Here is a 27,082-nt window from a genome sequence, read left to right as displayed (position 1 = left end):
GAGTCCAAGGGGGCAAAGACCCTATATGCATGGGCTCACGTTCCGGCAGGGGTGACAGCCATAAACAGAGACACAAATAAATACTGTCATCTCAGGTTAACAGGGCTATGGGGAAGGATGAGGCAGGAAGAGGAAGCGCAGTATGGCAGCGGAGGGCGAGTGGGACGAAGCTGGTAAGAGGACTCTAGAGCAGAGTGCGGAAACACGAAGGACCGAGCCGTGCAAACACCACAGGCTCAAGTGCTTTAGGCAGGTGTCCCGGCAAGCGTCCAGGCCCTGAGCTGGGCAATGCTTGGCAAGACCCCAGTGCAAGAAGGCAGAGGTGGTGGACACTGCGCGAGAGCAGGTTAGGGGAGGATGAAGTGCGGGGTGGAGGGGGGGGACGGACTACAGATCACCCCGGGGTCCACAGCTGGGAGTCTGCATTTTCTTCCAGGTGATGAATCTCCACTTCCTAACCCCAGACTGAATGCACAGGTTGGAAACACAGACACACTGTCGTTCCCAGACCAGCTCCTGTAGAGGCCGAGATTGAAGTCCACACACCCCCAGCCTTCAGCCTTGTCCAAAGGATATCCATGAGAATCTCTCCTCATCCACTACAGTCTTGCCTCCCCATCCCCCCCCCCCAACACCCTTTCAATTACTAATTACGGCTTGTTGAGCCGGAAGCAAATATTGGGAAAGCGTGAGGTCTCTGGATGGGGCTCCTGGACCCAGCAGGCCCTCAGCCACCGACTGGGCACAACTCCTCAGAGGCTTCAGGTTCCCTGAGCATGAACTGAGGATTCTGATTGAACTTGCTTGGCCATGAGCTTCAGGAGAGCCCCTGGCCCACCTCCACTGTGCACACCACAACTCTATTCCTTTCTGGTTCCGCAAGTAGGATCCTTTCAGCATTTCCCCCTACCTTACTGACACTTTTGGCTACTGGCAAAAAAAAAAAAAAAAAAAAAAAAAAAAATCCTCTCTGGAAATGGAAGAAATTATGTAGGAAAAAGAAATGCTTGAGATTGCCTTAAAATCGGAGCTGAAAGGGAATACACAGGCTGGCAAATATATGGATAAACAGGGCATGCTGCCTTGGCCCTCCCTGGGTGCTTAACTGGGGATATTTTCATCTATTTATTTAAGTAATCCAAAAGTAAACCACGAGAGGAAAAGAGAGGAAGAGAAACGTTCTTTCCTCATACCCAAACCAAACACCACAAAATAACACTGCCATTCATTCGAAGGGATTCTAATTAAGGGAGAAAGCCTGACCTTGTTTACAAAAGGGGCCCAGTCTCAAAAGTCTCAAAAGTGGGTCAAACTGGGCTGAGCCTGACCCTTGACTCTCTGGCAGGCTCAGAAAGAGAGAAAACTGACCTCCGTGGGACAGGGCAGGCATCCGCAGCCTCCAGAACTCCAGAGAAACAATAGAACCTACGAGCATTGTGTCGGGAAAAGCACAAAGGACGGGTGCTCCTTCTTGCTCCTTCTTGCTCTGGGGCCACTCCGAGGCTTAAGAGGGCAATTTTGTCTCTGACACCTCCCACCTCCGTTTCAGCGTCTACTGTGACAAATCTCTGCCCCCGTCCTCGGTCCTCCTCATTCCTCCCCCCTACCTCTCAACCAAATTGGGGTTCATCTGGAACGGATTACCTCCACCAATTCACTTTCACACTAGGCCCCGGTGTCATGCCGCCGGGGGAGAACAGCATTTTATTACAGGCCAATTCCTCAGGTCAAAGGAATGAATGCCTCATGCTGGACATGCGGATGGCATATGCACCCGCGTGAAGGGCCAAGCTGTGAGAGGAGTGTCCCCCATCCACGGACTAGCCCGGGCGAAGGGACAGCTGCGGGCGGGAGGGATGATACAGGATGCTACCTCCACTGTGTGTGTCTTCAAACCCTGCCCACCCACCACACCTCCAGTTCAGTGGAGGGTCTGAGCAAAGCCCCCTGGCTTCCCAGGAAGCACAGCTGTGAGAGGAGCATTGTAACCACACCCTCCAACTAGTCTGATGCCCTAGGCCCTTCTGATTCAGTTGCTGCGAGAGGCCTGTGCTGCATCCTCCATGAAACCTAGCTAGGAGAGGCCCAAGGGTTTGGCGCAGGGCCGGGGTGTTTGGGAAGAGCGGTGCACAGTTCTGCCTTCTGCTGGTTCCTACCCGCCCTGCCCATAGACCTCCAACAAAGGCTGCCTTGACCCACAGAAACCATCCAGGAACTTACTGATGGGAGAAAACCAAGCCCCATAGGATCGGCAGAAGAGGAAGCTATTTTGGGATGGCAAAGGTGAAGGAGGAAAGCAGAGGGAGCGTCCCTGGCCCTCAAATCAAACCAGAGAGGATTCTGGCTTTGGAAGGCGAGTGTACTCCTCCTGCTGCCTTGATCCCGTCCACTGAGCCCTGGAGTTTTTACTGACGCAGTCAGTTGAGCATGTCTTGGTAATCCATGCTTGTTAATTTTGGTCCTCTCTGGAATGACCTTCGTGTCAGGGAGAGATGAGTGGGGGTAGCAGGGGGAGGGCACAGGGAGGGGACCGGGCTGCCAACACTGCACTGAGAAAACCTTCTTTTCAATTACCTTCCTGACCATTTAGAATGAATTTTAACGGGCTATGCTTTTCCTGGGACATTTTTTCTTTGAACTCCCAGACTTCCCTTCATTGCAAGTTGCCATAATATGAACCAGATTTTTTTTTTTCTCCCTCTTGTTTGCTTAAAAGGCGTTAACTATAAATTAGAGTATCTCAAGAGTGAGGTACACAGCTGGGAGAAGGGCCAGGCCGTCTCTCTTTCTTTGGCAGCCTGGCTCCAAGACCCAGGCCAGGGATGATCCCGCCCTTCTCAAAGCTATCTGGTTACAGCAACGTACAGAAACAGCCTTGTTTGACTTAAACATCAAGTTCTATTCCCTTTTTTTTTCTTTTTTTCATTTCTTTCCTAGAGGAAAGGGAAGAGTGGTTTTAAGTGGACATTTATCCTGATTCATTTCCATGGGGTGTTTCCCTTTTAAAGGTAGTCACCTGGTGTGGGTAGCAAGGCTCATTTACATTCAGTATCCCACACTCTCATGCCTGGATTTCCTTGCCTCTGGGGGCTCCCAGTCCTGGCCATGATGGTCACTCTGCAAGAAGACAATGACCACCACACTGGATTTTTTTTTTTTTTAAACCATACTACCCATTAGATTCCCATCAGAGAATCTTCACAACTGCACTTACTCCCATCCCTCCAGATCAAAATGTCATGCTTCTAGGGGACAAACCCACCAAGCAGACAACCATTTGTGGGTGGTTTGGTTTTTAGGACACTCGAGTTCAAACCAAACCAGCTTTGGTTTTTAGGACACTCAAGTTCACAGCTGTTACTCAATGTCAGAATTCAGGAAACGTTCACTGAGTACCAACTGTTTGCCAGGCACAATACTCAACAATTTCACATCTGTTCATGCCAGCGTGTATTACTCATTTGTGGTAGGCAATGCCGCATTGGTCCATGGCCCTCCATCCATTGAGATGGCAAAGTACAAAGGAGACAGAAGGGCAGTTCTGAAGCTCATTTTAAACAGGAGAGTCTCACTTGCAAGAAGGAGGTGCCTCAGAGTCCAAAAGTTCAGATTTGAATTCCAAAAGGGCTCGGCCTACAAGATCACCCAAAGTTGGGGGCTGAGAACAGGGTATGCCTGAAAATAGAGGTAAGCTCTTGTATGGGGCAGTGTCTTGCCACAAGGGGACGGGGTGTCATCACTTAGGGTGTGCAACAAAATACCACAGATGGAGTGGCTTAAACAACAGACATTTATTTTCTCACAGTTCTGGAGGTTAGAAATTCAAGACCGGGGGCACCTGGGTGCCTCAGTCGATAAGCATCTGCCTTCTGCTCAGGTCATGATCCCAGGGTCCTGGGATCAAGCCCTACATCAGGCTCCCTGCTCAGTGGGAAGCCTGCTTCTTCTCCCACAGCCCCTGCTTGTGTTTCTTCTCTCGGTGTGTCTCTCTCTGTCAAATAAATAAATAAAATCTTTTAAAAAGAAGGAAAGGAAGGAAAGAAGGAAGAAAGAAAAACCCAAGACCAAGGTCTCCCAGAGTCAGTTTCCGGGGAGGACTCTCTTCCTGGCTTACAGTGTCTTCTTGCTGTGTCCTCACAGGGCCTTTCCTCCATGGGTCAGTGTGGAGAGACAGTGAGCCAGCTCTCTAGTATCTTCTCTCATAAGGGAGCCCATCATGAGGCTCCCACCCTGTCCCCTAAGTGCAAGTGAGGCCTTGTGAATAGCTGGAGCTCAGTGACGAGCAAAGACCCCACAGACTCACATTTGGGGCTGTTCCATTTGTACCTGTGACACCATGCCAGGTGTTACGGGAAGGACTGTTTCCACTTGCAGATGGGAAAACAGAAGCTCAGAGAGTGACAGCAATGTCTCGGGCACACCACTCGTAAGGGATGAAAGCTGGACGTGAACTCAGATGTAGTTAACTACAATGCGTGTAGTCGTTAACTACAATGACACAACCTGACCCAGTTTAAGAGAGAGGCAACAGATCTGCCATCCCCTCACGTTCTCAAACCCACACTGCGGGACCCGTATACCTGCCTAACACCGAGACCCTCCACTCTTTGGCTCTTCTTTTGATTCCATCCAGGCTTGAACCCCCTACCTCCTTAGGGCCATCGTATCCAGCCCGGTCAGTCGTTCAGCATCGGAGCCCCGATCCACCACCAAGCATTGTCATGGCTTTAATGTGGGGAGTAGTTTTCATCCAACTTTGGAACCCAAATGGGTTTTTCCTCAGTGTCTACAAATCCTAGTATGCATCTATGGTGAAAGCTACACAGAGAACGAGGCATTGACTTTGACCAGCAAAGCTTACCGATACCCTTGGATGAGAATCTACCTTTCATTTTCTGGTGGTAGTAGTTAGGAGTTGGAATTTTTGGTGCAAGTCAAGTCCCCCTTAATTAAATCCACTTATTCCTAAAATGCTACTTTAACTTGAACCCAGTAATAGGTTTCACTGTCAAATTTTACTGATTTTGCTCTCAACACTCGTCACAACTCAAGTTATAAGATATCTATATAGTCTGAGAACAACTGATAAACCTCACTGTCCTTTGTGACTTTCACAAGTGTGCACTAATGGCAGTAATAAGAACTCATTTTTTGGAGCATTTACAGAAGAGGCAGGTACTGTGCTTGGTGACTGACACAGAATTAGCTCCCTCAAACCTCACAATGACTCTGGGAAGTGGGTCTGCTTCTCTGAAGCACGGAGGTGCTAAGGGATTGACCTAAGGCCACACAGTAGTATGTGACAGAACCTAAGACTAGAAACCCAGGTCCCTCTAACTCCAAGGTCCTGTTCTTCACCTCTCTACTGTACTGCCACGTGGAAACAGTGTCCCATATTCTTCGGGCTAATTTGGTCAGTCAGGAGAAGAAGAGTTTGATGCCAGTAATGTTGAAGGGTAATTGTACATATGCTTATGTCCGTCTCTTCTGTGATGGTCAAGTTGGAATCTGGGTCCCCCTGGGACCACCCGGGGCCCTGGGGGGTGGGGGGGAGGTAGTGCTAAGGCCGCCGGTGGGTCAGCCAGGCACACCCAGGTAAGACCAGCCGGTCTCCCTCCAGGTCTGCTTGCTGTGGTGGCCCCAGCAAGGCCCTGGGACTGGAAGCATGAACAGAAGGCAAGCAGCTTTCTGTGTAATCGTCCGATGTGTTTACAGCCAGTCCCTGGTTTTCACCACCTCTCCTTTAACCAGTCCATTCCCTCAGCCACGCCTGAAAGCCATCTATATTTAACTTTTCACCACCTTGATTCAAGAATTTGTCAGTTTCAACCGGGTGGTTAGTATTACCAGGCAACCGTTTCCGATCAGTGTACGGGCGCCATCTAGGCGTGAATGGCGGTAACTGCAGGCCACCGCAGGAGCGTGGGTCCCTGCTCGGTTCTTCCCTCCATCTTTCTCGAATCCCTTGCAGAGGAAGCCGGGAGGACCGCACGAAGACCCTCACAACATGACTTTACACTGGGCATGATACCCTGAAAATCATGCAAATGTTTCAGCTTTTGCAGACTTTGATGTATGACTGGAAAAAGAAGTTAATAAATCTATTACCTCAAGATCATAGGCACTGAAATCACACTACATGCCCAGTACATTAAGGGAGTTAAAAGCAAGATAAGGAGGGGCATCTGGGTGGCTCAGTGGGTTAAAGCCTCTGCCTTCGGCTCGGGTCATGATCTCAAAGTCCTGGGATCAAGCCCTGCATCAGACTCTCTGCTCAGCAGGGAGCCTGCTTCCCCCTCTCTCTCCACCTGCCTCTCCGCCTACTTATGATCTCTCTCTGTCAAATAAATAAATAAAATCTTAAAAAAAAAAAAAACTGAGATAAGGATAGGTTATTCCCCCAAACAATCTCGGCCACCAGATTTCTGACTGAATTTGGGCAAGCGACGTCTCTCTAGGCCTCGGTTCTCCGGACCCTGTCCTCTGAACATCCGTGGTGAGGATGTTGCACAGCGTGATATATACCATTCTTACAAGGCCCTGCTCTAGGCTGTCATAACACTTCCACATGACAGCTTCTGTCGGCTGCTCTTTGGTTTCAAGCTGGCAGACGGAACAACCAGTAAAGAATAAATTATCTAGAGACACTCTGGGTGTGACTGGGCAGGCACCGTTTGGGTCCATTCCCATCCTACTGCTTCCCCTTTTTTCCCAACAGAACCCTAACAACGTTTGTGTCGGCACCGTCCCCATAAGACCAGACCCCAGTCTCGCTAATGAGATGGAACCAGAAGTCAGCTGGGTGGAGCTGCTGAGAGAGAGATGGCTTGAGGAGAAGTCATGGACTTGGTTGACAGGTACACTTTGCCCTTCTGCCGCCTGGAGCACGGGCTCAGTGGACTCGAGCCGTCAACTCGCGCTCATCAGAACGTTTACCTGCATGCTAAGGAGAACAGAATAAGACACCAGAAGGAGCCTGGGTCCTTGACAAGCTGCAGGAACCTCTTCGCTCACTGAGGTGAGGGCCTCTTGCTCTGGGGTCATTGCTCCATGGGAAACACAAACCTTCACTGGGTGAAACCACTGCTGTTGGGTTTCTCTGGCAAGCAGAAAGTCATGCCTGATACAACAACTCAGCTTTTGTCATTCATTCTCTGTGCCAGATCTGAAATGTTCCAGCCTTGAGGCACTTGCCCTCTGGTGGGATAAAGTCTGGGGCGGTGTACTCCTAAGAAGGCATCAGAGGCTAGGGAGGGGGTCGGGGAAGTCTGCCCCACAGTGACTTCTTAGCTGAATATTCAGGAATTAGCCTGGGAAATCACTCAGAATTAACCTGGTAAAAAGGGAGAAAGGGCTATAGGCCCACCCAGTGTCTTGGTTCTGATTCCAGAACCCTGCCCTCCCTCCCACTAGTGACTTCGTGAAATCCCCTGGCCCATGATCGGTTGAGGATGGGCAGGAGACTTGCTTCTGAGTAATAAGACAGGAGGAACATTCTGTTGTGAGGGCATCTAGAAAAATCTCCTTTGCTCTTACAAAGAAGGTACAGAAGAAAGAGTCTCTTCTTCCTCTTGCTGGACCTCGTGTTGGCCTGAGATCTGCCCATAGCAGATACCCGAAAAATGAGGGAAGGGAGCCCGGGCAGAGTTCATCAGAGTGCAAAGATGAAGGGAACCTTGACATTAGTGCACCAGCGAACTGCTGCGCTGAGCAGCTGCCCGTTTTGATTCCCCGGGTTTATGTTATATCCATCAGCAATGTTAAATGGCACTGCAGAGTGACACTTTCGGGTTCATATTTTAGAAGATGATATTGGCAGTCCTGTACAAGGAGGGGCAACACCAGAGATGGGAAGACCTTATCACCATGGTCGCTCTACTCATCCACCCCAGTGACGGTAAAGACTTGAAGAAAGGAAGTGATGGTAAGAAGGAGCGTGAACACAGAAACCCATCAAGGAGGCAGTTTCCTCAGGACCTTGCCACTGCTGGCTGTGGTGCAGGGCAGGAAGGAGGAAGGGAAGACAGCATTCCTGTTTCTGACCTGGGTAACCGAGTGGGTGTTGCTCATGGAGATATGGGAGAAAACATCGGTAATGGCAAAGTCATTTTCTTTCAGAGGAGTTGGGGGAGATAACATGAAAATATTCCATTTTAACTATCCCAAAGTTTGAGGTCGCTGTTGGACATGTAGGCGAGCTAGCCCATGTAGAGTTGCTAAAGGGGGCAAAGTATGGGCTGTTCTCCATGATGAAGCTTGGCCAAATGTCCCCATGCTAAATGTCTTGATGCACAAGAAAAACACAATCTCCTAAGGAGCTTGTGCCCGGCCACCGGTAACGTTTGAGTCCTACAACTTTGAAACCCTTCTGAGGCCATAGCCATAAAGGTAAATCATGGCTTCTTCCTCACCCGTCAAAGTCATGATTCTGACCAGTCCCAGAAATTCAGACTTGGATATCCACTTGTCTACTTGATATCATTACTGGAAAAGACTGGAGAATCATCCGAGAAAACCCAGACCCTCCTGCTGATCATGTTAGTGCAGCTCAGACCATGGACTCTCGGAGGCATTGCTATGAATGTGACATCCCTATACTATGTGGTTGGCGTTCACCAGATCCCCAGGTAAGACCTGGGGAAGAATGACCAGATCATATGACGCTGGCAGCTTCAGATGCTTGGTGTTGAACAATCCTGGGGCTGACTGAAGAAGAGACTAATTTGTTCATCTGTACAAACATCCTTAGAATAAGTAATATGTGCCGACTCACTGTGCTACTTAACGGAGGATCAAAGATGAGCAAGGCAAGGTCACTAGTCTGCAGTATTTCTGGGCATCCAGGGGAGGCAGACGTGTGAATCAGAACGGGCAGAAAAAGAATTACAGGTGTTTTCATGGAATTCTAGCTGAGGCCCAACAGGGGAGGCATCCACCCTCTCCTGGGATCAAGAGAAAGAGCATTATAGAGGAAACGGTGCCTAAGCTGAGTCTTGCCTGGTGAATAGCTATTTGCCATTTGCGTAAGGAAGAGGAGACATTCTAGGCTTAAGGAGGAGCGCAAAGCCCGCATGCATGAAACAGAGGCGTGGCCTCTCCAGAGAGCTTGGCCTGGCTTGGCCCAGCTGGAGTTTACAACTACAGAGGGAAGAGGTGGGCGGCGCTCGGTCACCGTGCACGGTGAATGCCATGCTGGAGTCTGGACGGTGGGGATAGGCACGATGGGCCCAGAAGCAGGGGAGTAACTGACTGTGAGTTATATTTCAGAATCCCTCTGGCAGCAAAGCAGAAGCTCAACTGAAAGAGAACAGGATAAGAGGCAGATAGATCAGTCAGGAAAATCTTCAATGGTCCAAAGAACAAGTAAATGAAGACCTGATCTTTAGCAATGGTGTCAAGGGGGGAAGAAGGGATGGACCCAGGAGACTCCAGGATGCAGGAGGCAGAACCTGACCACCACTGGGTGTGGGGAGGTGAGAACGATGAAGACATCCAGCTAGTCTGGCTTGGGAGATGAGCAGGATGGAGGGGCCACCTGCCGAAATCAGAAGCACAGGAGCAAGATGGGAGGAAAATAATAACAAGTTCCGTCTGATCGCGTTGGGCATCTCCAGGTAGGGACGCGGGGCAGGGAGTTAGCAAGAGTCTGGAGCTCAGGAGAGAGGCCTGGCGACAGAAGATGCATCAGTTCTCTCGGTAAATGACTGTCTTCTGATGAAGAACTAAACTGTTTAAAACCAGAGAAGTTAAGAAGGTCACTTGTGGCCACAGAAGAGCTGGTGTCAGTCTCGGATAATTCAGACGGATTCAGCGCTTCTGGCTCTCCATTCTGTAGAATGTCTGAGTTGCAGAATCCTTTTTTTTTTTTTTTTTTTTAAGATTTTATTTATTTGACACAGAGAGATCACAAGTAGACAGAGAGGCAGAGAGAGGGGGAAGCAGGCTCCCTGCTGAGCAGAGAGCCCAATACGGGGCACTACCCCAGGGCCCTGGGATCATGACCTGAGCTGAAGGCAGAGGCTTTAACCCACTGAGCCCCTCAGGCACCCGAGTTGCAGTATCTTACACAGAAAGGGATGAAGAGGTGATCCTGTCCCATCCTGCACCCCAATTTCAGCACCCTTTCTTCCCCACCAGCTTATCAGCTTGTCCACACTTGGCCCATATGTCTTCTCTCTGGGCCTAGCTGCCCTGTGTGCCCCATTCCTCACACATGGATTAGACATTCAGCCACGTTTCCTAGGGAAGGCATTTCCACAAGAAATGGGCCATTCCAGGATCAGAACAATTTTTTAATGTCGACCAAATGTTTATTAGAAGGTATCAGAAAATACCACCTCAGCCTTGGATAATCATGGGAAAAAGAGATTTTCAGTTGAGACGAAGCATTTGTTCCTCGAGCAATCCACAGAACAGAAGGGATGTAGGGCAGGCTTTACTTCTAGGATTGCCTCAGGCACTTTCTTCTTTAAAAAGAAAAAAGTTAATAAAAATAATAAAATAGCAGAATTTGAAGAGCATTTGTTTTACGGTTTTCATTCTGAAATTACACTTGCCTCTTATGCTTTAATTCAATACAGAGCTTAACACTGTAACCGAAGCTTGCTGCAGAAGGGAATGGGATAGGATACAGCTTTGAACATGCATGAAACTTTGATGCTTTTTTTTTTTTTTTAAGATTTTATTTATTTATTTGACAGACCGAGATCACAAGTAGGCAGAGAAGCAGGAGAGAGAGAGGAGGAAGCAGGCTCCCTGCAGAGCAGAGAGCCCGATGTGGGGCTTGATCCCAGGACCCTGACCTGAGCGGAAGGCAGAGGCTTTAACCCACTGAGCCACCCAGGCGCCCCTTGATGCTTTTCAAAAGCACTGGATTAAGGAATTTTCTATGAAAGAGCTGGGAAAGCCGCAGTTCCTCAAATATCCAGCAGGGGGATCTGCGAGTGACACTGCATCGTTTTTGGGGGGGATTTTTTTTTTCCTTCAGAATTGAACATCCATCTTTCAAAAAGACTGTTTCTGTGCTTCCTTTTTGCAACATTTAACATTCTTCCTCCTCCCCTTAAATTGCAAAATGCATCGTGGCTTCTGAGCAACATCAAGATAAGTTTTACTCTTTATGACCAATGGAACCCCAGTTGATCAGAGCCAAATATAGAAACTTCTGGGCAGAAGACAGCCTCACCCTCTGGACACAAGCGGTATTTACGGGCAGCCTCAGCAGCCCTGGGAAGCCAGGCATGGAAGGTAGATGTCAAAGCCCAGTCCACTCTCCTTCAAAAGAAGTGCTTTGAATGCAACAAGAACGGGAGCTCTCACATTTTTTTTTTTGCCCTCCACACCTGTATTTTGAAGAATGACAAACCTAGAGGAAAAGGTTGCAAGCACAGTTCCAGAAACAGCCACATGCACTTCCCCTAGATTCGATGCACATTTCACCACACCTGTTTCACTTTCTGCTCCTCTCCTCTCTTTCTCCCTGTTCTTCACAAGTTCTAGCAACAATTCCTAAGCACTGAAGTTCAGCCAGTCTTTTCTGGAGGCTCACTGTGGACCAGGGAGATATGCAGCAAATAACACTCCATCTATTGAGAATGGAAACGGTGTCAAGGAAAGTCAAGGCAAGGCACTACGGGAGGCTGCGGACACAGTACGAGCAGTGATGGTATCCTCCAGGGTCAGGGAATGCTTCTCAGAGGTGACCTAGAGGGACCTAGAGGTGGGACCCAGAGGAAGAAAAGGATGCCTAGGGAGTAAGGTAGAAAGGCAAGGAGGAATCAAAGAGTCATGTGTCCAAGAGATGAAAAGATTTTGCTTGTCCCATTTCTAATCTTCTTTTTTTTTAAAAAAAAAAAAAAAGGATTTTATTTATTTGACAGACAGAGATCACAAGCAGGCAGAGGGGTAGGGGGAGCAGGCTCCCTGCCAAGCAGAGAGCCTGATATGCGGGGCTCAATCCCAGGACCCTGGGATCACGACCAGAGCCAAAGGTAGAGGTTTTAACCCACGGAGCCACCCAGATGCCCCCATTTCTAATCTTCTGTTTCCACGTCCTCTCTTTGGAGAGCAGCAAGTTAGCCGTTCCTGTGAGCTCGCTAGGAGCCAGTAAGTTCCCTACCACCAGGCTGGGTGGTGGTAGGGAACTTACTGCATCTCCTCCTCAAGCCCTTGCAGCCTTGCCAGGTTGTTTGGGTGAACTCACTTCACAAAAGGGTAAGAGGGGGCTCAGAAAAACCAAGATATATAACAAAGGAGACCCAGCTGGTGAGTGGCAGAGTCCATAATTGTGTCTGTATATCTTCTCAAAGCTCAACTGGTGACATGGTCTCTCCAAGGACACCTGGCACTTCCATCCCTCTCTCCCTCACCCTCCTCCCTCCCAGGTCAGCTGGGCAGTAGCTTTCTCAAACCCACTGACTTTTGGGGGACCAGGGTTCACGTCCTCTGAGCCTCATTCAATCCACATTTTCTGTTCATGTTAGGACAGGGCTCCCCTTGCTCCCTGTGCCCAACCAAGATCCAGCTGTAATTTCCTGCGCAATTTCAGTACCTTGTCCCCATCTGTCTTCGCCACCCCCCAGACATCAAAATCCGTGTAAATAAACCCCCAGACCTATCAGCACACCATCACTACTACCATCAGATCTTTATACATGAAACAGTATTTAATTCTCCTATCTGAGTTGGTCTCAGCATCTCTAATTTATATTTCAGAAGACTGAGTCTCACAGAAATTACATGACTTGCTCAAAGCAATTTGTTTAGCGACTCCACACCTCGTGCCTGGTTTGGGAAGAGCCAGAGAGACTGAGCTGAAACAAGTGATTTAGAACTAAGTCTGAAAATAAATAGCAATTTACTTTGTGCTTCCATACACAATTGTCCCTGTTATAATACAGTTCTGGGTGTTGTCATCAAGAAGAAATCGCCCTTCTTATTCACTTTCGTTCCAGTGATTGCACCCTTAGTCCACCTCCACTTATTTTAATTTTGGCCTGTTTAGCCTATCGTCAGCTCTGAGTGAAACCCTAGTGTATGCCAGTTACCAGAGGAGCTGTCAAAAGGACATGTAATTTCAATATTGACCACTAGGTGTCGCTATCAACCAGTTCTGCAAAACTGCCCTGTAGAAGGTATCAGAAAATCAACACCAAGAAATATTAAAAGGCATACTTAACTTGATACCGTGCTACATAATCTATAAAAATTGGAACACAGCAAACAGATTCCCATGTGCAAAATATTGTGTGATTTCTGGCCTCAAATATCCAAACAAAAACAAAAATAAAGACCAAAAAAAAAAAAGAAAAAACCTTATTTTTTCCCCCAAGTGAGAAATAAAACAAGAGCACACCAAGCAGGATCCTTGGGTGGCCTACTCGGTTGGGCTTCTGACTCTTGATTTCTGCTTAGGTCATGGTTTCAGGGTCCTGGGATGGAGCCCCTTGTCGAGCTCCCCACTCAGGTGGGAGTCTGTGCTTAAGATCGTCTCCCTCCCTTGCCCACACTTGTTCTCTCTCTCTCTCTCTCTCTCCTTCCCCCCCCCAAATAAAAACAAATCTCTTAAAAAACACACACACACACACACACATCAAGCCCATTGGAACACTACTAGGCACTGTACTTTATTTATACCATGTATTTAAAACCTCACATTGCATGTGGGAAGTATTTAGATTAGGCTTTTAGAAACTAATTTGAAACCCAAAGGACAGAAAGATCTTTCACCCAGAAAAAGCTAATCAGCCTTCTCACAAGGGAGACAAATGTATTTTACAGCTTTGTCAAGCATAGCTTTAAGAAAACAAGGCGGTCTTTGGACACCAAATGTCTGAGATGATGATCTTTTCACATACATGATTATCTTCAGTTTCTGGCAATCATGGCCATTACTGATCTTCTTTCCTTACTCCATCTGGGTGAGTTTGGAGGCAGGGTAAAAAAGAATCTGTTCTTGCACCTTCTCAAGATTTGGTTAGGAGACCAGATCCAGAATATCCTTGAATGTTATCATTATTAATATTTTGCTGAGAATTGTGAAAATAAGGCCCGAGAAAAATAATCAGGATAGGTTAAATTTCAAACCACCAGGAGATGGGTTGATAAACTTCAAGAAATTGACAGAATTTTTTAAAAAATAAAATAAATAAAGTAAAGCTTGTAGAAGATGTTGCAAATTTACTGAATGACAGAAGATAGTACCTCAAGAGCTGGGCTGCTCTTAGGGGCAGCAACTTCTTTTTTTTTTCTTTCCTCCTGTTAAACTCAGTTAATTCTAAAAGTAAAGAGCTGCGTGAATGTTCTATATTTTTTGATAAATCTTCTAATATTTATTTGGCTTTCTCCCAACCATCTGTGGGATCTTCACCTGGCCTACCATGGTTTTATCATCAGGAGTACTTTTTATAATTGTAACTTTGGCTATTACTGTCCTAAAAGTCATGGAACACTCATTTTTTTCCATTAAGTAAAAATGTGTTGTGACTATGAAGTCTTGCTAAGGCTCCTGAACACAGATAGGTTTTCCAAGTGATAAAGGTTTTCATTCAAAGTCTGTGAGCGCATTACGTCCAAGCAAAGAGCAAGTTTACTTTTCATAAGTGTAGGGGAGCAAAATCTCCCAACATAAAATGTATCTCTTTGACCTGTGAATTATTTTAGACTGATTTTTTCTTTTTTTAAGATTTTATTTATTTAATTGACAGACAAGAGATCACAACTGGGCAGAGAGGTGGGAGGCGGGGGGAGCAGGCTCCCCGCTGATCAGACAGCCAGATGCTGGACTTGATCCCAGGACCTGGGATCATGACCTGAGCAGAAGGCAGAGGCTTTAACCCACTGAGCCACCCAGGCACCCCTATGATGAGGGAGCAGGAGGCTGGCTGAGGACAAAGCAAGAGCTGGCGCCTTGCACCCCCCCTTCATCCGCTCCCCTCCATAGGTGTAGCATTCCTCAGGCACCCCTGACTGCCATAAAATGATAAATAGTTAACTTGCTGAGATCACAATCCTGCAAGACAGGAGTCTCCCTTGGTTTACAAATGTCCTTGAGATTACAACAAAGAAGTTACCTTATCAATAGCCCAATTCCAAAGACACAGAACTCAGTTCCTCAAGCCCAATGTCACCCTCCCCTCCATAAAAACCGAAGGAGGTGGAAGTAGAAGGAAAAGTAAATAAAGTTAAATTTCTTCTAAACCTAAATCTCATTAACAAGGATGCTTGATAGCAGGAATGTAACATTCCACTAGACTCCCAATTGTCTTTACTTGATAGCAACTAAGCCTTCAATATCCTGATAGTATTCTTTGCCCCAATAGCCCTTCTGAACACCCCTTTGTCCTCACCTACCCAACTCCTGCGTATATAACCAACCACCCCTCACAACCCGGGGCAGCCGCATCTCCGCCTGCCCACGGGCCCTGTCCCCGTGCTCTAATAAATCACCTTTTGCACCAACGACGTCTTAAGAATTCTTTCTTTAGTCGTCGGCTCCGAACCTCCTCACCCCACCGAACCTGACTTAGGTTCTGGGACTTCACCACCTAGACTGATTATTTTTAAGAAACTGAAGACTCAAGAAGTTTTCCTTTGTTGCCTTCCTATGAACTGCCTGAAAGTATTTAGATAGAGGACCTGTTCCAGGAAGGAAGCAGTCACCACAGGTAACTACAGTTTGATACACACTACATATGGTTGACAGGGAAGACCTTAGCAAGGCCTGTTTGAGCAAAGACCTCTCTGCCCCATGGTTTCTGGATGGCCCAGCAAACACTCACTCCTTCCATTTTTCTTGTGAATTGCCTTCCTTCTCTTTGAAGCACTAGTCCTGTACCTACTTCTCTTTGGTCCAGAATGACATAAATACCTTATTTCGCCTGACTGTCTTTGGAATCTCATTTATGTGGATTTCCTATAAGTACATAATTAAATTTGAATTTCTCCTGTAAATCCATTTCAGGTCAATTTAATTCTTAGATCAGGCCAAAGAATCTTGAAAGACAGAAGAAAAATTTTCCTCCCCAACCTAAGTTTCCATTCTGGTATGTTTTATTTCTCTCTCAAAAATGTATGTTTTAGGACACCTGGGTGGCTCAGTGAATTAAGCTCAGGTCATGATCTCAGGGTCCTGGGATCGAGTCCCGCACTGGGCTCTCTGCTTGGCAGGGAGCCTGCTTTCTCTTCTCTATCTCTTTGCCTGCCTCTCTGCCTGCCTGTGATCTCTGTCTGTCAAATAAATAAATAAAATCTTTTTTTTAAATGTATGTTTTGGTATTCTTGTATGAATAGACATATAGACTAATGGAAAAGAACAAAAAAGTCCCAAATATATGCTTGCATACATACATATACACAGTAATAAAGAGGGGGCCTCAAAATAGTAAGGGAAAGATTTAATCCATTATGGTAAGGCATAACTAGGTAGCCATCTGAAAAAAGTATAATTGAATCCACACCTCACACAATACACTAGGGTAAATTCCAAATGTATTAATAGAAAATGTAAAAATGTAAAAGCATACAGCCATAAATTAGTGGAAGAAGACATAGAAGGTTGTTTTTAGATTTTAAAGTGCAGTAGATCTTTCCATGACACAAAATCTAGAATCATAAAAGAAGGAATTGCTAAATGCACCATTTAAAAATGTAAAACTTCTGCATGCCAAAAAAAAAAAAAAAAAAAAAGGACAAAAACTTCATGATCAAAAGCATAGGTCAAAAGGCTACTTGGTGAAAAAAAAAAAAAAAAACCACTTGCAATTTATATCTCTTAAAAAAACTCTTTCATGTGTGAAAAGCCCCTACAAACTAAGAAAAAGATCAACCACCCAATAAAAAAAACAGAGCACAAAAAAAGGAATATAAATGGTTCTTGGGTCAGAAGGGCAGTGCTATTGGGGGGAGGGATTAGAGCAGGGCAGGTGAGGTGCCTAAGGCTCAGAATTTAAAGAGGCCCTGAGAATTTCATTTCATTAGGCACCTCCTTAAATTCTGCATCCAAGCCACCTCTCTCATCGGACTCCAGGCCCCTAAATGGTTCTTAAACATACAAAAAGAGGCTCAACCTCACTCAAAGTAAGAGAAATGCAAATGAAAACGACCCAAGATACAATTTTTCACTTATCAGATTGGCAAAAATCCAATGTTGGACAACACAACACCCACAGATATCACTGGTGGGAATGGGAGTTGTTTGAACCACTCTGGAGAGCAATTTGCCACCCACCAAGCATTTAAATCACAAAGACATATGGACTCTCTCTTGTCTCACTTCTAAGAACTGATCTTACAGATACTTGCAAACAAGTAAAATGACCCCCCAAACCGTGTATTTATTGCCCATTCGCTTGTGAGTAAGACTGGATGTATCCTACACATGCATCATCATAGTTAAATAGACCATGGTTCATTCATACAGTGCAGGGCTATGTAAAGGCAAGAAGGATGTCCTTTAGATATCGAAATGGAAAGCTTGCCAAGGGATGTGAAATAAGCAAGTCCAGAACTATGTGTGTGATAAGCTACTATATGTGTCAAAAAGAAGGAAAAAATAATAAATCATGACCTTATACATGCATAAAAACATCTGCCTTAAAAAAGAAATGATCAAACAATGATTTTTTCCTCTCAGGCCATGGGGAGCTGAACTGATAGAGGACAGGGGATCATACTTTTTGAGGTCAGAGTCATGCAAATTGATTTATCTTTAAAAAATATGAAATACAGGGCGCCTGGGTGGCGCAGTTGGTTAAGCGGCTGCCTTCGGATCAGGTCATGATTCTAGGGTCTCTGCTCAGCAGAGAGCCTGCTTCTCCCTCTCCCTCTGCCTGCCGCTCTGCCTACTTGTACTCTCTATCTCTTTGACAAATAAATAAATAAAATCTCTTAAAAATAGTGAAATACAAAAATGGTATCCATGATTGGTTTAGGGGTGGTGATGGGGGTACATGGGGGTAGAGGTAGGAGGACCTACCTCCAGGGGACCCTGAGGAGGCTTCCTCTGATTTCTCAGTTACAAGTGTCAGTCACCACCCCTGCCTATTAAGATAGAGTGCTTCTTTAAGGTCCCTTGGGAGGATGTTGCCCATTCCTTCAGAAAGCTGAGGGGAAGGCACCCTAAATTTCTCTCTCTGGTATAGGAGGACCACCAGGAAGGGTAGGTTGAAGCTCTGGACACCATACCCCAATTTACCTGGGCAGCCCCTCTTTTATCTGCTTTCATATTGGAGATCCTGGCTGACCCCAAAACTTGCTCTTAATATCATCCAGTTTGCAGGAGAGTCTTTCTGGGCTCATAGAATGACTCCATGGAGGCCTTTCTATTGCAAAAGCCAGCATGGGTTCAGGAAGATGTGTAGGCACTATGGAGGAACCAAGTCTGGCACCATCAAGGGGAGACTAGATTAACCCAAGGGCAGGGAGCAGAGAGAAGGCACAAAGGGGTCATCTCCATATCCATCGGCTCTGGAGCAGTGCTCAGGTACCGGGTCCTGGGCTGGAGACTTAGCTTGAATTTTCTCCCATCCCTGGGGACCTACAGGTAGCACCTCGACCCCTGCCCTCCCCTACAGTCCATCTGAGGTATGTCTCCTCACCAGTTCACCAGCCCGGCTCCCCCATTAATTTCATGATGCTTGTCAAAATTCAGAATTCTTCTGCCTCTTAACCAACCTTTTCTATTACTTTTTCCGTTGGATTTTAAGCTCAATGTCGTAGGACCGTGTTCATCTTTTCCACTTCATCTCCCCACACCTACAACACTGTCCAGCAGTGAGCAGTTAAGACTATTTGTTGAATTAATGAATGATCCTATAATACTGCTTGGGCTGTTAATACTTAATTCATAAAAATATGCATTAATTAAGAAATCTAACCAGAGTTTTTATGTTAGTAGTGGTCCCAGTGATTGGAAGTGAGTAAAATTATAGATAACCGGAAAGAAGTACATATAAAAAAGGCAGATGTCATCAGCTTTATATTAGGTATCAGTTTAAATGTCAAGAGGGTCTGAGAACAGGGCCTGGGATCTAACATTCCAATGTTTCTTTAATCCTATTCTTGATTATTTGCAGGAAAGAAGTACACAGTTTCTAATCTGTTGTTTTATCATTCTTTCATACATTTTAAGAATATTTACCAAATAATTTTCACACTTTAAGCACCGAGGATACAGACACACACCACACTCATTCTCTCTCCTACAGGAGTTCAAACGCGTTAACACGTGTCAAAATATTAACTATGATAAGGAGTTTAATAGTCACAAGCAGACAGTCCTTTTAGAACACAGTTTGCTGGGGGTGGGGACACGAGAGGGAGTCCACAGAGTGTCACCTATGCTCAGAATTCAAGCAAAGGGAGAGCCCTGCACCCTATTTCAAGGCCAAATCATGCAGGTGTCTGTCAAAGGGGAGAACATTATACCCAATATGTAGTGGCCACAGACCTCTACACAAAGTCCACAAAAGAAAGCCAGTAACCAAAAGGGGAGAAAAAGGAAGCAACGTAGGGCGAACAGGCAGACCAGCGAGCAGGGTCCACCCACGAGGCTCGCGCAAGCGCAGTGGCGGGTTCCCCCAGGAGGATGACAGGAATTCAGGCAGACACACGACCGCACACTCCCACAGGCGCGCACACCCATGACGTCATTCTTCCCCGCCAGGGCCGCCTGCCGGTGCGCAGCTTATCTTTGAACATTTGGAAGCAGTTACCTTGCTTTCATTTACTGAATCAATCTGGAAGTGTCTGTGGACGCGTCCAGATTGAAGGCGAGCAGCGTCCCAGCTGGGAAAGGAGGCGCGAAGGCCCCCGCTGAGTGCGGACCGACAGGGCGCCGCAGGCGTCGCCCCACGGGAAGGTCAAGACCGACCTGGGATGGGAGGCAGAAGTTCAAGGGCAGAAGGGCCTCTTCTCCCCCGACTGAAGGCCCCCCCCGGAACAAGCACTCTCACACTTGGTAAATTCCTCCTGCCTCAGCTCTGAAAGGACTCAAGAAATTCAGAGCGAGCGAAAGAGAGCAAGACGGGGGATTAAGAGCTTGCAGATGCCAAGAATTCACCCCGACCTCTGAGGCCTGGGGTTCTGGGGATGTGGCCAAGGGGGCTTCATGTCCCTGTTTTGTCTGCACCCTATTGCCCATCCCAGCCAAAAATGAGAAAGCTCCGTGCTGCTCTCAAGACTAACTTCATTTGCTGAAATCCAACAGCCTGAGTCACCAAGGCTTCAGTTCAGCTATTTACACATTTATTTTAAGCACCTATTCTATCGCGGGCATTCTGCTAAAGCAAAGTGCCTGGAAAAGCTCCCAGCTCGCTGGGTGGTAGGTGGGGGCAGCGGGGACAAACAGTCCCGAGAAGCAGGAACCAAGGAATCCACACAGCGCTCCAGGGAGTCAGCGGGTGGCTCTTGAGCAGAGCCCACCAAGTGGACCAAGGATGGACACAGAGCAGTACTTGAAGCTGAGGGAACAGCGTGTACATTCTGGTGGACGCAGAGAACCCTGCAGGCCTGCTGGCTCAGGGACTGACACATCCCAGCCGGGCCAGCAGGGAGGGGGCCAAGGGAGGCCAGGCAGAAGACAGATGATGAAGGGTCTGGACTTTAATCCCCAGGGGAGGGGGAATCACAGGTACAGTTTAAGCAAAGGAGAGACATGTCCTAATACACGTTTGGAAAGGCGGCCTGTTTTGGAAAGAGACAGTGAGGACTAGAAACTCTGAAGAGGAGAGCGACCTAAATAAAGTACATGGGTTTCTTCCTGTCACCTATAAACTGATCTTTTTATTCCAATGAACAGTTCGGCCTAAAAAGCCAATGTTAATCGTCAACCTCTGTGTAGCCCTTTGCGTGTCTGGATTAACGATATCATTTCATAGGTAAAGCACAGAGCACTGTGTCTGGAACACGATCTCAAAAAAGGCTCCCTGCTGGCCACATCAGCTCTGACACCTTGCTTCTCTGAGGTTTCCCATCCGCCTGTTTTTTATTGCAAGGCATTTCCTCAAGGGCTGTTTGTTTCCCACCAAAGACTCTTTGAGGGGGGAAGAAAGCAGATCTTGGGGGTGGTTCTCACTCTAGGGATCACTCAAGTCTAGAAGTCTGAGGCTTCTGTGAGGCTAGTCTCCAGGCAGTTGAGTGTTTTTCTCTTTCTCATCCTTTACCCAAGTGACCCCGCTCTTTCAAATGCCTGCTATCCCACCGAAGAGAAACTTTCATCTAGGTTTATTAAGTGGCAAGCAAAAGTAATACCTGTGTCATCAAACTATTATAATTCAGTTATTCAGACAGAGCTGAGATCAAGCAAAAAAAAAAAAAAAGTCACAGCAGAGTTAATGTGATGCTCGATGATAGACATTATTCCTCTGCTCTCTGCTAACGAGATATAAACGGTATTTCGTTCCCAAAATGACAATAATGATTGGGCAGGGCTAGAAGTGTCTCAGAACTTCTCTGAACACTGGCCAGACATTCCTAGTTGATGTTTACAGGGAAGGGGTCAAGTTGAGGAAGGCAGGGTCTCTGAGGGCTCCAGATACATTCTCTTGCTTAGGAAAATGCAGTCCTTTCCCCTCAAGCCTATCTATATGCAGTCCTGAGATTCAAGACAACTTTTGGGACCCTTCAGTCCCTGCCAAGAAAAGAAAGACTAACCCAGCACTGAAGGATGGCAAAGGGACCCCCATTTTCTCTGGCCTCAGCCTCTCACCAAGCCAGTCCTAGGATGTCTGCATTCTTCCTGCCCCTCTTCCAACTCTAGGATCTAAAGCACAAGAGTTCCAGCAACAGGGTAAACCAGGCTGCCCACAGGTTGCTCTGCTAGCCCAGGAACAGTGCTGGGCTGGGACCTTTCTTTGGTTTGGTGTCAAGGGGGACGACCCCCTTCTCTCTTAGCTCCTCTCTTGCAGGTTTAGCTCGAATTCTTATTGGATGCTCGTTGCTTTTCGCTAACTTGTTGTAGGCCTGGGTTTGCATTTCAACTGTATGTGGCCAGGAGAGGCTTTCTGGAGCCATTTCAGATGAGCTACAAGTCAGCAAGGTAGCAACATCAATTCGAATTCTGGGCTTCCAATCAAATATTCAGAAAAGGACACTGTACCCTTTGAAAGTCGCAAAGTAAACAGAACTCGGGCCTGGGAAGCAAATGTACTTGTGATGATTCTAAACTGAAGTTCAAAAGAGGTCAGGATTGTCAGTGATTCCAACAACTTCAGGGAGGGAAATTTCAGGCAAGTGCACAGAGAACAAGTACATAGTAATATCAAAGCGGCCCTTGTAACGTCAAATTCCTATTAATCTACTCACATCCTGGAAAATATTTGTCCCAATCTTTTAACAATTACCATCTGCAAACTGTGCCACCCCATAGTCTGAATGGTTTTCAACAGTCAGTAAGAGTCTGTAGCCACGTGCATGTAAGTCTTTGCTTTTCTTTTGTATCATCAGGTCACAGACACTTAATGCAACACTAGGAAAACACACTCCTTCGGTGGAAAGAGCCCAGGTTTCGCCTTCCTTCCAAGTCATGACACCACTCTACATGTACATTTCTGAGTCTTGGTTAACTGTATTTTCATCAAAGTGTCCTTTAGAACTTTGCTACTTGAGGACCCACAGCATCATCATAATGTGGGAGCTCACTGGGAAGCAGATTCTCAGGACCTTCCCCAGACCCAGCAAATTAGAATCTGCAGTCCCCCGGCATTTCACCCTACAGTGTTCTCACGAAAGACAATGTGAGTCTCACCAACCTGTAATCTAACCACAAACAAATGAACAAAGAAGATGCTTTTGCATAGGGAACTCAAAGAGGACAGGACATATGTGGACATAAACAATGTATTCATACTAAGAAATGCCAATATGCTTACTAAATGACAGACCAGGAGGTAGACACTGCCCTTCTCCTGTGTTAGAGGCACAGAGCACTTTTGTAACCTGCATGAGATCCCACAGTCAAACACAGAGTGGAAGAGGCAGAATTTGAATCCAGGCAATCTGACTTCTGAGGGCATGTTTTTAACCATTACACCCCATCCCCTCCTGGCGTTGTGCACCTATATTCAGGAAATGAAATAGCTCTGATTCAGGGCCTGGAACAAAAAGCTAGGTTGCTATAAGGCCCACCATTTCAGGCTCAGTCACATTTAGAAACAGAGACCATATCAGCTGGAGATCAAAACCTCTAACAGAACTCTCTTAGGTATGATTTAAGGTCAGCAAGGCACGAGAGGACATCTGGAGCTCCATGATTCTCCTGATGGGGTGGAAAATGGGGCCAGACAGGTCTGAGCCCCTACTGTACTTCCCATCAGGCTCCCCTGGCTCTTCCATGCCATCCCCCACCTCTCCTGGAGTTTTGCTCTTCCAAAGACCCCTCCCACCCATCAGATAGCCAATGACAGCTACTCCTTTCTTCACTTTCATTGAAAATCTGCAAACATCTGTTCTGCTCAAATAAGTCATTTTGCACCTTATTTGAAACCTCCTCATTAAAAAAAAAAAAAGTCTGGTAGGGGAAGACTGTGCTGATAAAACCACACGTCAGTAGCTCTTCAACTAAATAAGAAGATAGGAGGGGTAACAGGAAATTTCAGATGTGATAACTGAAGAGTTCATCCTTTGTGAAAATCAAGCCTACCAGCTACAGGGTGTTAATTAAGATGGGGTTTTAGTCTGGTCCCCAAAGAATCATGTACCTACTGGGGTCTTAGCTCCACTCATACATTTACAGGTGCAAGAAGGGTGGCAGTCCAGGCCCAATTAACATGAACGTGGAATCCATGCCATCTTATCGAAGGTGCCTATTGCTAACCACACGGTTCTTTTTGGCACAGGTAAGCATCCCACAAGGATGCTCTTAAGCCCCAAGGGTTTGCAGAGTGGGGAACAGGGAGTTCCTGGAACAGACTTTGTAAGTCCGAAGAGGCCGGAAAAACTCTGCCTGTTTAAGGTACAAATCTGCTCTAAAAGGCACTAAACCCCTTTCATTTGGAAGCCTGCCCCATCAGGTGCGAGGCAAAATTAAATACACATTGCCCTGAAAATGCCACCTTCGCCCTCGTGATGCCAGCAGTTTCTTCACAGATCCAGCCCTGCCTTCTTCATAATCTCCACTCCAGAGTAGGGAAGGATGGCGGAGTCCCCTTTGATGCACGAGATGGAAACATAAATCATTTAATACTTGAAATGCCAGACTGAGCCTTGGAAGATGTCCTGAGATCAAAATCACAGAGATGACAGAGCCGCCCTAGGTTAGCCCACCTGTCCCAGAGCTCGTGGTTCGGTGCGCCGCGGGCTGTGGGGCGGGAACAGGCCACAGCCTGGCCACACGCGATGGGTTGGCAGTTCCAGATCGAGCACCGGGAGAACACGCTACAGAAATCCAGTCCTGGGCACTTACCTTGCACTGCCCAGACACGCAGATGGCCGTGCCATTCTGGTCACAGGGGGTACCATCAATGACCTTCTCAGCTTGGCGGACGTAGAAGCGGTAGCCCATTGCCTGGCAGTTCAACTCACACTTCCGGTTGCCCTTTACTACCAAAAAAAAAAAAGAAAGAAAGAAAGAAAAGTATCTTTTTGCTTCCGGTATTCCTTACTGAGATAAAATTCACATAACATAAAAGTAACCATTTTAACCAAAGTGTACAATTCAGTGGTTTTTAGTATATTCCTAATGTTGTGCAACCACCACCACTAACTAATTCCAGAACATTTCTGTCACCAAAAAAGAACCCCTGGACCTGTTTGTGGTCACTACCCCCCCTCCCTCCCCACCTCCCGACTTTGGCAACCACCAGTCTATTTTCTTTCTCTCGATTTGCCTATTCTGGACGTTTCATAATCACGCACTTTTCTTTTTTTAAGATTTTGTTTATTTATTTGAGAGAGAGGGCAGGACGAGGGGAGGGGCAGAGGGAGGGAGAAAAGCAGGCTCCCTACCTGGGACTGGACCCGGGGTCTCTGGGATCATGACTTAAGCCGAAGGCAGATGCTTCACTGACTGAGCTACACAGGCACCCCATAATCACACACTATTTTAAACTGTGCTGGAGTTATGACATCTCCCCATATTTGATGATTGAGGGAAGGGACTGGGTCTTGATCTACTGGCCTATAGTAGAGATTCAAAGAGATTCTTAAGGAATCTCACAATGCAAATAATAGACGCTACTTTTAGAAATCCTCCCATGCTTTAACACAGTCATAATTATATCTCACTTCCCGGAGATCACAGTGTACACACAATTTTTTATTTTTTTAAAAATTTAAAAAATTTTTAATTGAACATCTGTGCTGTTATAACACTTTTATACTCTGTTACACAGAGTTTCCTGTAATAATTCTTCCATTATTAGATACTTAAGTGGTCTCCCCATCACCTCAGGTGGAAGACTCCCCGCTGAGTAAGAAGCCTGAAGCAGGGCTGGATCCCAGGACCCTGGGATCATGACCTGAGTCAAAGGCAGTCGCCTCGCTGACCCAGCCATTTTTTTTCTTTTGCCTTTCTCTCCTCTCCCCCGACCAGATATATTCCCCTACAGAGTCTTTTACACAAAGCCTGGCACACAGTCAGTGCTTAATAAATGCTAAATTAATTACTGCTACAACCAATACATTCAGAGCAATTTAGCTGCCTCCAAAATAAGAATGAGAAAATTTATCCGGCAAGATATATTTCCAAAACAGACCCCAAGCCAAGTACACACTGATTTTTTTTTTTTTAACTGTTTTTGGAGACAAGATGAATGCTATGTTCAGCCATTAGACAGCATGTTACAGGGTCATGCCTTTGTCTGAAAATCTGATTACTGGATTGGATAACACTGACTTTTTCCTACACAACACAATACATCATATTTTCCCCAGAGTAGCTGCCTGTCATAGCAATGAACTTCACTCCAAAGCCACTGAAAACCGCTAAAAGGAAATAACATGGAGCCTCTGGGATCACAAGGTTTAGGGAACACTGAATCTTCTATATACTCTGAAGTCTATCTTAGAAGTCAGGAGACAGGATTTCGTACTCTGGCAGCCCAAAAGATAAAAAAAGGTGATCTTGACAAAATCAAAGAATACCAAGGACGGAAGCACCTTTGGAGTTACCTAAAACCAAGCCATTTTTACGTAGATTAAAAACACAACACCGCAGGAGGCCTAAGAAAGGCGGTGACAAGGAAGGGGTAAACTAGTTTCCAAAGCTTGCTTTCTCAGGTCATCTATCTACCCTGACTCAGCTTCCGCCTCCCCAGCTCTCACTTTCTGAGGTGACAGCAGGACCAATCCAAGGGCATTGCCTTTTAAGTAATAAAAGTGTCTGAAAGGCAGCCTCACATGGGTAAGGGTTTGGAGTTCTCACTTCTCTTGGCTTCCTCCCAATTACCTCTAGCCTTTGGGATACTATCTTTCGCAGCCACAATTTTATTTCTCAATATTCACAACCGTATAGCAGAAGAACATTCCGAGAACCAAAAAAAAAAAAAAAATGTCTGAGTGTGAGACGATGATGGCCGAATCTCTGAACAGCTGCCTGAAAACAGCCTTGAGTCTGGCCTTGAGGCTGGGCTCCTCCTACCTGTGGTCCAAACCAGCCATTAGGTCTGAGCCTCTGCCTATGCGGCTTAGACAGTGTCCCTGCCTTCTCAGACTCGCAAGAAGGAAAAAGGGGGCTCTAGCAAAGAAATGAAGCCTCCGGACAAGGGACTGCCTAACACAACTGCCTAGAATCCTGCTCCCTTAGCAATACTCAACCTGGTGCCTCTCATGAAAGCGCCTCAGGACTGACTTCTCTCGGCCCTGCATACACTCCCCAACCACTTTAAAATTCCACAGAAAAATGTATTTGCAGGGCCTCGGATTAAGGTTTTCCATAGATGATCACTTCGTTCCTTTTTTCCCCCATGAATACAACTACAATTCTCAGGCCAAGAGCTTCTTCTCTAAGCAGATCTTGCCATGGTTTTTTCAGTGCAGACAGAGGAGGAAAATTAGAGAAGAGTGTCCAAGAGCGGGGAGCAATGGGCCGCAAGCGATGTGGGCACCTCCTTCTCTCCCGGATTCTCTTATTGCTCTCCCTCTCTGC

The 27,082-nt window shown here is 46.5% G+C and overlaps 1 protein-coding gene across 2 annotated transcripts in view; it reads right to left on the bottom strand.

Annotated features, from left to right (window-relative positions):
• THSD4 (thrombospondin type 1 domain containing 4) overlaps positions 1 to 27,082 on the bottom strand; it is a 564,345-nt gene that overhangs the window by 291,457 nt on the left and 245,806 nt on the right. For both annotated transcript variants that reach the window (XM_059180552.1, XM_059180551.1), the window contains one exon: positions 24,401 to 24,537. In XM_059180552.1, coding sequence (XP_059036535.1) covers positions 24,401 to 24,537 — 137 coding nt within the window. The remainder of the gene's footprint in view (positions 1 to 24,400; positions 24,538 to 27,082) is intronic.

The sequence above is a fragment of the Mustela lutreola genome, chromosome 7 (genome assembly GCF_030435805.1).
Source record: "Mustela lutreola isolate mMusLut2 chromosome 7, mMusLut2.pri, whole genome shotgun sequence".
In the NCBI taxonomy this organism is placed as follows: Eukaryota; Metazoa; Chordata; class Mammalia; order Carnivora; family Mustelidae; genus Mustela; species Mustela lutreola.
Note: the sequence above shows the minus strand (reverse complement) of the source record. Positions and strands in the feature narration are given on the sequence as shown.